Below are 10,285 nucleotides of genomic sequence, written 5' to 3'. Positions count from 1 at the left end.
TAGAAAAAAGATAAAAGAAAAAATTAGAAAATTGAAAACAATTTCGGAAAATAATAATTAGTCCTGGTTGGGCTTACGAGTTGTATCGCAGCCACGTGGAGAGCCATTTGTCCCGGGTGGTAACCGGGCCAGGACTAAAGGGTTCGCCTTTAGTCCCGCCTGCATAGTCCCGGTTAGCCAATCGAGACTAAAACTTGTTACGGACCAGGGCAGAAGGTCCTATCTCCACTAGTGGATGACGACGATGGACCCGTCTATGACGAAGCCTGGAGGACAATGATGAGAGCTGCTGGGGTTAGGGTTGGATGATGAGCGCTGTTGACATTAGGTTTATTTGAGAACTTACCTTAATAAAGTGATAATGGAACACTACAATGCTGAGGTTCTGGTACACTTGACACATAAACCTTATTGCAAGTTAAACTAGCTGAGCTTACAAGTATATATGTTTGCTCCAAACTGTTAAGCATTGATTGTCGACAATGTTGATATACTCCTTTTGTTTTACCCATTTTACTGTGGTACAGATCATTTCTATCTCTTGTTGTAGTGCAACACATTGAATTAGGCAGATTTGCGCACACAAGATTTTCTCAGATTTGCACCCTCAGGTGTGGCAAAATATGGGAAAATTCTCTTACCTGCATCTGCTTGGTACAAATGATTTATTTGCACGGATGCCCGGCGTATAGGAGCACATGATTCACAGAAAAAACAAACCAAAAATATCATATGCTTAACACTAAACAACTGTGTGTCTTTCACGATAGGTACCAACATCGATACGTACACACATTGGAAACATTTACTAACAAAAGCTTTCATAGATCATTATCTATCTTCGGCACTTGCAAAGAAATGTTTTCACAAGTGGTGACTTCATCTTGCCATCTTTAACGCAAGTGTAATCTCATCTTGCCCTGGTGCCTTTACATGTCTTCAAAGATTCCATAGCTTCCCTGCACATCACAGCCACAATCAGCTGACTTTTGGGCAATGGTGTAGGCATAGATGCATGACTACAATATGGTCACACGAGGAACCGTCTCATTCAAGGGTGCAAAAACAGTAGTACATGGTATAGATCTAGCAAATAGAATTGCACTGATTAAGTTTCTTAGTAAGCAACTGTCAAATTTCCATCCTGAAGGGCATAACACCAGCCAAAATAACATGTGCTGGAACATGCATGCAACAACGCAGAAATGGTAGTATGGATACCGTAATGCAGTCTCCATCTCAGCATTCTGCGGGTCCAACTTGAGCCCATCAAGAAGTGCTTGGCACGCGCCCTCGTAGTCCTGATGAGTAAAAGCCTTGTGAATGAATTGTTAAAAACAATCTGCATCAGTCAATAAAGCAGCAGACCGGATCTTCAATCCCACCTCCAGTAACATCAGCGCAGCGCCATGCCGGTAGCATGCCTTCAGCCAGTCAGGCCGTAGTTTTCTGCATTCAAGAGCATCCAGCAACGCCTTCTTCCCATCACCCATGCGGAGCCAGCAAAAGCTTCTGTTTGAGAACAAGGTCGCGTCGGCAGGGTCAAGATCAATTGCCTGCATACAACAAGTTAAAACAAGATTTGCTGAATACCAGAAACAGGTACAAACTTGTGAGAATTTTAATAGTAAATCTGACTAGCGTTTTTTTTAACACAGGAAATCTGACTACTGTTAGTGCTCATGGACTAGTACTATTGCAAGATATTAATGAATCATGTGAGTAACATATTTTTTGAAAAGAAAGTTGACCTAATAAACTTCTTCATCTATAAATCCATAAATATAGCCCAATACTTAAGTTAACATCAATTGCAGACCAAATAAGTTCTACTTTATGATTTCCTAACCACCCATGAAAATAGGAAAGGGCGGTAAGGAAAGGAATCAAGAAAAAAAAAAGCCCTCGTATGACATAATTTCTTGGTCTAGACCAGACCGGTTGTCTTGCAATGATCCCTTGCTTGCTACCTTTCGAGTTGACATGAAAGGTAAGTTACATTTGGAGCACAAGATAGTTTTTTTCATCATCATTCTATTGAAGCAGGATGGCACAACAAACATGCAAACAAATGACAGAGGGAACAAATCGAAAAATAGAGATACTATTTGATTTTTATCCTGTGCAACATCCTTTGCAACTGCAAGGCACAATAAGACAGTCTGACGCCACAAGTTGTTGATTCTGGCCGTGATGTACAGTTACTGAGAGCAGAGCAGTAAGCCAACCAATCAAGCAATCAAGCAGTAGGTTCACTGATTGGTTCATTCATCCAACTGGTACTTCAAACATTGGTGGGTTTATAGAAAATTTTAGTTCATGCTGAATGTATCTGCAGTAATGTTATGGTCCAAAGGTGACTTATTGGCCATGAATAAACAAAAGATTGACTGTAGAAAGGTTAATTACCTCCCACGTGCGATTTAGCATGTGATGAAAAGGCAGCAGGTCAGCAATTCTAAATATTCAAGTTTCAATAACAAATTATCCAGACACAATTAGGAAAAATCGATTCTATGCTTCATGGAAGTTAGCGCATGTGCGGCTTGGAACACTTGGAAGATTCGCAATGATGTTATCTTTAACAGCATTCCTAGTTTCTTTAACCGTTGGACAGTGGGATTCCAAAGTGACTTGACGTACTCAAGTCACTTTAGTTGATTCATGTTGACTGATTGCTTGCAAACCGTAGTTCAGCCCCTTATTGACTGATTGCTTGCAATCTTTAGTTGATTCATGTTGCTACATGTTCATTTCTTCCCCCCTTTTGGTGTTGGTTTATTAATAAAATTATATGGTAGGGTCTTCCCCTACGGTAAAGGTGTCAAAAAAATTCATCCTACTTTTCCCGGTAAAACCACTGTGGACTGTACTACCAGGAGCCGAATTGTGCTAACAGGAAGGACATGATGGGGTTGGTGCACAAGGAGCATAACCTGACTACGAGTAACGGTGAACTAGCATGAGATAAGAAAGTTGAGGAGCATTCAGATCGGTTAAGAGGACAAAAAATAAATATTCTATAAGGTAGGAGTTCTAGTCTTAGACTCTTAGAGCATCTCCAGCCGTTGGGGCTCCCCAGGACGAAATCCAGCGATATTTAGCCGGATGGATGTATTTTTTGGTCTGGGGAGGCTCATTTTCCCAGCGGCGAGCCTAGGATGGATGAAAAGTTTTGACAAAAAACGGCGAATTCAGACAAAACAAGGCGAAACTCGTTCAAACATAAGCGAAATTTAGTGATATTTAACATATATAGGCGAGTTGCCGGTGTCCTCGGGCGGCGGCACCTCGTACCAGCGGCTAGAACCCTGGCCAGGGTCGCCGGCGCGTGGCGGCGTCGGCCGGTAGAGCTCATCGTCGCTGCTCTCCTCGAGCTTGATCAGCGGCACGGGCTTGGGCGCGACGTTCATTGCGGTGGCCGGTGCGGCGGCGCGTTGCCGCGCGGCAGCCAGGTCCAGCACGCGACGTTGCTGCTCCGCCTCCTGCCGCTCCCAGTCCCGCCTGGACCAGTCGAGCGCGGCGTCGATGGGGAGCGCGTTGTCGGCGGGGACAAGGTCGTTGAGCGACCTCGCGATCGCCTCCGCCACAGCGGCATCCTCGACACGCTTGGCCTCCTCCTCGGCGAGCTGGTTCGCGGCGGCGGTGGCCTTCTTCTTCGACGATTTCCTCTTGCGGCCGCGCGAGGGAGAAGAAGGTTGGTCGTCGCCGATGACGAGGGTGCCGCTGCTCCTCCCTCTGGTCGGCGGTGGAGACGCCGGCTCCTTCTTGACGAAGGCCGGTGGAGCCGATCCGCCGGACCTGGACGCCGACCTCGAGCCAGACGAGGAGGAGGACGGCACCATCCTTCGCGGCGTCCATGAGCTACCGTGCCGGCGCGACACGGTAGGCGCCACCGGCGGCGGCATCCCCAGAACGGGGGAGTTCCCACCCTCGATGTGCGCGAGCACATTCTCGAGGGTGCGGCCCAGCACGCTCCACCAGCGGCAGCGGCCGGCGGCGTTGTTCCTAGCGGGAGGCCCGTCGTACTGGGCGAGCTCGCGTTCGTACCTCTGCCGGAAGAAGTGCGTGCACGCCTCGTAATTGTCGGGGAAGAACCTCTCCTCCGCGCGTTGCTCGTCACTGAGGGTGACAAGCACCGCGTCGATCTCCGCCTCCAGGGCGGCGCGACCCATCGGTGGCGGCAGGATCGGGACGCCGCCCGCGCTGAGTCGCCATCCTCCGGGCGCGCGGAAGTCCAGCGGCGCGGGGTAGCCCGCCGCGTGCAGGAGCCGGCCCTCCTATTGGTGGAGAGAGCGGCGGCCGAAGCCATTGTTCGCCGCGCCGTCGTTCGCCATTGATCGCCGACGATAAATAGAGGGTGGCGCACGTGAAACCGAAGCGACAACATTAACTCGCCGCGTGGAAGCTACGTGTCCGGCGAAGACTGACCGGCGGCAGGCTTTTACAGCGCGCGGAAGACGATGCGATGAGGACGACGATCGAACTTTCTCGCCGACAAGTCGGGGCCACCAGCCGGGCGAGATGATTTCTCGGCGTTTCCCACGCTTTCGTTTCGTACGGAGTCCCCGAGCGCTCCCCGGGGGGCCGGGGATGACCTGGGCTCCCCGGATGGATGAAAGCCCAAATCCGGACGAAAACGAGGATCCGGAGGCGCGACTAGCTGTTTTCGTCCATCCGGATGAAAAAAAGGCGTCCTGGGGGCCTTCCCGGGGAGACGGCTGGAGTTGCTCTTAGTGTCGAGTCTTGATACACCTATACAAGAGAAGTCCGCTGAAATTTAATACCAACATACAAAGCAGTACCTATCTTCCCCTTACACTAGTCTAATCTCTTTCCAGTCATTCTAGCCATATTTTTCAAGGTAGTTCCTTTGAGGTAGCTTGCAAGAAAATGCAGTCTAGTGCAGTGGGAAGGTGGCAGATCTACAAGAATGTGTTCCATGCTCTCTATTGCATAGAGGACCGGGTAAGCGGCCTTTACAAGGGACTTGGACATAGCTGTATCAAGCTTATGTCTATGACGGGGATCTCGTTCATGTGCTACAAGGCCTGCAAGAAGATGCTGCTTGAAGTTGAGCAGAGTTGCATGAGCGCTTGAAGAAAGCAGTGGATCCTTGAGAAGAGGCGGGAAGGATCAAGTCATGTTTTTTCTATTAAGAAAACAAAATTGGATGATCGACCCATAGAAATTTGGGTCCAAGATATTTGAGATATCTGCTAGCTGAAGTTTTGTCCTCAAATAATTAGCAGGAAAAGAAGAACACGGAATCTATCAAACCTTAGTGTAGAAGGCTGATGCAGAAAAGTAATCTTTTCTCTTGATTGATTGACTCCCAAATGACTTCAAGTGTGTTATTTTCTCTGTATTACCATGTTTATCCTGAACCATAAATAAATAATATCAAATAAGATAGAGACATGATGAATGAATGGAGAACTTCTATAATAGTAAATAAACTAAATATTCTATAAATATTTTGGAAAACTTGGTTTGTTTGGCAAAAATGGCTATCAACATTTCAGATTGTATAAACATAATGTTTAGACTTCCAAGTACTCATGTTGTCATGCAGTCATCCTTATTATACAACATCCTGTAATGAATATTATTCGGTAATAGGCTCCCATACCAATCGGAACTTTAACAACAAGCAATATACTGTAATTATTACTATTTGGCAATAGGGTAATATATGAATGAAACTTTAACAACCAACAATATATTCTCCTCATAAATATCACCTCACACATTTTTTTCATTGTAAGTGTGCAACCCAATTAATCTCCTATTTTGCATACTCCCTCCGTTTCATAATTCTTGTAGCAAATTTGGATGTATTTAGACATATTTTGTGAACAGATACATCAAAATCTGTAACCAGAATTATGGAATGGAGGGAGTGTAATCTTAAGATTTAAGATGTCACAATCAATTACTGCCTCGTGTGCACATTGATAGTAGATGAAGTCTCTAACAAGATACGAAAACGAATTGCCATCCCAGTATGGAATGCTGGGATTGCATATGAATTCACTTTCACATAAATCACTGCAATTCATTCAAATTTTCTACACTCTCTGTCAAAAAATAAGTGACAAACTTTTTCTAGATATAGATATATCTACACACTAAAAACATGTCTAGATACAACTGTATCTAGACAAAGTTGAGTCACTTATTTTTGGATGGAGAGAATATCATATTTATCCATTTCAAACAGGACCTATATATTTCAATTCAAATTGGTCAGCATGAGAAAAGGAAAAAAATATAACAAAATTTGAGGGCATAAGTGTCTACCTTATTTACCAGACACTTATGCCCCCACAGCATACGCTGGTGTTTACTAGTGGCAAAGGGTTAAATCTTACATCATTAGAGGCATTACGGTTGGCACGAGCCTCCAGTAAGAAATTTAAGCACTCAGTTGAGCCCTCATTTCCCATTTTTGAATCAACTGAAGCAGTTGAAACACAATCCGAATTGATAACAGCACCAGCCTATCACATAATAGGAATGTCACATTTTATTTATGGTGAATAACTGGAGTTAAATGTTTCCAAATGTAATTGTTGGAAATATTGAAATAAAGTAAGCAGCCCCAAGTGCAATGCTAGGAATTGACAAAGCTAAGACAAAGGTAAAATACCTCAACCAGGAGCTTTACGCATTCTACTGATGAAAGATTGACAGCCTGAAAGAGGGGTGTCATAACTCATAGCATACATTCCATAGTCGTACATCAGGTACGTCATGTTGGGCTAGTGGCAGATGTTAAGTACATTAGTTTTTATTAGTATAACAATTGGATGGAGAAAAATATTAAACATTACTGTAAATATGCGTAACCATATATATCTATGCTAAGCTTTGAGTTAAAACAGATACAGCTCCCATGGAGTTGCAATTTGCGGAAACAAATAAGTGCAATGTTGCGAGAGCCACCTTATTTATCAACACTTGAGTACCAGATTTTTCTTATTTGACAGATTGATTCCATATAGCACTTACATAGGAATGACAGACGTGACAGAAAATTATGGAAAAATGCACCCAGAAGAAATTGTCCAATGCAAGCAATTCACACTTTGAAAACTATACATACATGAAAGCATGTGTAGCAGACTTGAAAGAAAAAATAGCGGTGATTCCAATCAAACATTAGTCATTACTCTTGCGTAAGAATGGATACTATGACCCAGACTATAGCATAAGAACAATGTTATCGATTTAGACAGAAGTATTCAAACATTCCAGACTCTTGTAGCTCCAAGGAGATCTACACAACTAGAAGCAACAGTGAAGAAAGGAGTAACAAACGTTTGAACATTTTAGTGAGCTGCAACGAGCCATGATCGCATCATAACTTGCATAGCAGCAAGTAAAAAAACAGCCTCAAGGTACCAAAGTACCAAACGGTAACCAGAATAAAGCATGAGAAAAATACAGTTAACAAAGAAATGAAGAAAAGCAAACAATTGAAACTTTATTTATGTTTACAGTTGATCATAAAACATAAGGCGGAAGTAGCATGAAGTTAAGCTTACATCTGCATTATGGTCCAATAATGTCTTCATAGCATTGACGTGTTGTTCCTTAGTAGCAAGATGCAGTGGTGTCCCAATGTCATCAGCTATGAGGTCAATACGAGCTCCCTTTGCAAGCAACATTTCTATCATTTCACAATCTCCTGCATAAAAGAAGAAACATGAATATACTTATTACAAAAGATGGTAGGTTTAGGTTTGTACAATCTCTTCTCTTTTTGTATATGGCTCCTGGAAGACCTTAGGTTATCTTGCATAAAGGCTAAGAAGATCATGCTGAAGGCTAAAAAGATCATGCATGAGGGGTCGGCGTTCCATAGAAACAAGAACAACACCTACTCGCCTAGCGAAAGATTTAAATGGATCAATAACTGTTGAATTTAAGAAAAGGCGCACATTTTGGATGTAGACATATTTTGAACACATAATTGCCAAAATACTCAACATTGAATAACAGAAAAACACTTTATGTGCTGATGATCCAATACATTTGTGCAAAAAAACAAATTTCAGATAATACACTACCTGCCATACATACTGACATGTAAGGATGTTGTAAACAATAGGTAAAAAATTTAACTATATCAAATCAAAGGACTACCTACTTCCATACTAACCTACGGGAATGAAAATATAAATTGCCCTGGAACGAGGTCAAATAAACCCTAGTAACAACATAATATGGCCAAAAAATATATTTTACAAACAAAAAGAAAGAAATATTTGGTGCACATGTGCAAAACATAGATGCATAGGAATAGAGAGGGGACCTATTCCAGCAGCAGAATGTAGAGGGGTTAGCCCAACATCATCAGCTTTGTCTGGATCAGCACCATGATCAAGAAGATAATTGACAACAGCAGCATTTTCACTGTGCACCGCAAAAACGAGAGGCGTTCTACCTGCCAACCAGTCAGACCAGAGGACTTATTGATGAAAAGCAATTCAGGAGCAGCAAAGAAATGTACATCTAGAAACTCTTCACTTGAGCATGACATTTGGAAATATGGTTAGCAAGGTTACCAAGTATGGAACCACAGATAAATGAAATCCTGATGTCGCGTGAAGTAGAAAATGAAGTATCAATAACGCCAATAAATGGCATTTCCATAAGTGCAGCTAAAAGAACAACTCCAAAAAAAAAACTCCCCATCGATCAGCTACCTGTCTGCATCTCATACGCACTATTTCATTGCTGAACATGGCATATTTTGATGAATGAGGATAAAAATAACAAGGCAATGTAGTGCCCTTATCATTTTTGTGCTTTGTTTTGTGAGGACCAGACGGGTTGTTGTGGCGGAGCTACAGCAAAGTCATATTTCTTTCCCTAAGAAAGCAGAGGACGCTCCCACATTCACATGACTACCTGTATGTGCTGTAAACTCATCAAAATCACATCTAAAACCTAGTACAGTATATATGAAGCAGCCGATCAGACTAGACACCAGTTCACCATTGCACAACAATCAATGTGGCAGACGGAAATTTCTTATGAGAAACAGAAGAGAGCACGTCAGCAGACCCTTGTCATCGGCGGCGTTCACATCCACGCGCAGCTCCTGGACGAGGTACCTGCAGACCTCCATCTGCTCGTTGCCCGCGGCGACGTGCAGCGCCCAGAGGCCGCCGTCCGCCCTCGCTGCCTCCACCACGTCCTTGGGGCGGCCGACGCCCTCGTCCAGCATCACCACCAGCCCTGCCCGCCGAAAAACGAAATCAGAACTCGAAAGAGGGCAAGCCGCGCGAATCGCCACCGGAGCCAGAATCAGGAGCGCAGCGTACGTACTCTTGAGGAGGCGGAGGTCGCCGTTGTGCGCCGCGTTGAGGAGATTGTCCCGCATCGAGGCGGCGAAGTCCGCGACTGCAGAGCGAGAATGTGAGCGAGCGGATTTAGGGTTTGGGGGAGGCGAGGGTGGAGGAAGCGCTTACCAGCGGCATCAGAGACGGGGAAGCGGCGACGTGGCCGCGCCGCCGCCATGGCCGATAGTTGGGGAGCGGGAGAGGTGGGGAGGTTTTGGGGAAGAGGAGGCGGCGGCGACGCGGAAAGGGTTGGTGTTTGATATTTTGAAATCCAGATAGGAAAAAATGAGGGTGGAGGAGGTATACCGTATAGGTGTAAACGGAGCGAATCGGATCGAAATGTTATTCATACCATATTGTTTACCATATATTTTTCTCGGATTTGGATCAGAGCAGATATCGATTTCGGATACAAATGCGAATATATCGGAGTGCGAATTCGAATCGAAATTGGGAGAACTCAGACCGGAAGCAAACAAAATAGTTAGATATACGCCCCAACCCGCACTCCTCTTCCAACTCGCGCGGGAGGGAAATTTCCCCGCCCCCAACCTCCCGCATCCGCCGCCCGCCTCCCCTCGACCCCTGCCGACCGCCGCGAGCTCCCCCGCCCCCGGATCCGCGCGTCCCCGCCGCTCGCCGCCCCCCGTCGCCCTTTCCCGAGCCGCGCGGCCGCCGCCGCGCCCGCCCCCTGCCGCCCGCCGCCTCCCGCACCTCCCCAAGCCTCCCCGAGCTGTGCGCCGCCTCTCCCGACCTCCCCCAGCCGCCGCCCTGCCGCCCTCCCCCAATCAGACCCGACCGCCGCGTCGCGCCCCTGCCCTCCCCTCCTCCCCCGCCCCCTACCTCCCCGAGCCGCGCCCCGCCCCCGACCAGCGGCTGCTGTGCCGCTCCGAGCCATCGCGACACGCCCTATAGGTATGCCTCCTCTTTAT

General features: G+C 45.8%; 1 protein-coding gene across 1 annotated transcript; it reads right to left on the bottom strand.

The window, feature by feature from the left end:
* Positions 1 to 632: 632 nt before the first annotated feature.
* Positions 633 to 9,531, bottom strand: LOC124681188 (serine/threonine-protein phosphatase 6 regulatory ankyrin repeat subunit B-like). Its single transcript, XM_047216130.1, has 12 exons — positions 9,483 to 9,531; positions 9,340 to 9,414; positions 9,076 to 9,249; positions 8,321 to 8,452; positions 7,551 to 7,693; positions 7,254 to 7,290; positions 6,653 to 6,717; positions 6,375 to 6,503; positions 5,281 to 5,382; positions 1,386 to 1,556; positions 1,222 to 1,301; positions 633 to 959 (listed from the first exon to the last, which is right to left on the bottom strand). The coding sequence occupies exons 1-12, from the start codon at positions 9,529 to 9,531 to the stop codon at positions 911 to 913; spliced, it is 1,206 nt and encodes a 401-aa protein (XP_047072086.1). The 3' UTR covers positions 633 to 910.
* Positions 9,532 to 10,285: the final 754 nt, after the last annotated feature.

This window comes from Lolium rigidum, unplaced genomic scaffold (assembly GCF_022539505.1).
Source record: "Lolium rigidum isolate FL_2022 unplaced genomic scaffold, APGP_CSIRO_Lrig_0.1 contig_35329_1, whole genome shotgun sequence".
Taxonomy (NCBI): domain Eukaryota; kingdom Viridiplantae; phylum Streptophyta; class Magnoliopsida; order Poales; family Poaceae; genus Lolium; species Lolium rigidum.
The sequence above is the reverse complement of the archived record's forward strand: the minus strand, read 5'-3'. Positions and strand labels throughout refer to the sequence as shown.

Coding starts and splice junctions, on each gene's coding strand:
- LOC124681188 (XM_047216130.1), bottom strand. CDS start 9,531: ATGGCGGCGGCGCGGCCACGTCGCCGCTTCCCCGTCTCTGATGCCGCT. Junction 9,250..9,339: donor CGACCTCCGCCTCCTCAAGA/GTACGTACGCTG, acceptor TTCGGCGGGCAG/GGCTGGTGGTGATGCTGGAC. Junction 5,383..6,374: donor ACCGTAATGCCTCTAATGAT/GTAAGATTTAAC, acceptor TTTATGGTTCAG/GATAAACATGGTAATACAGA.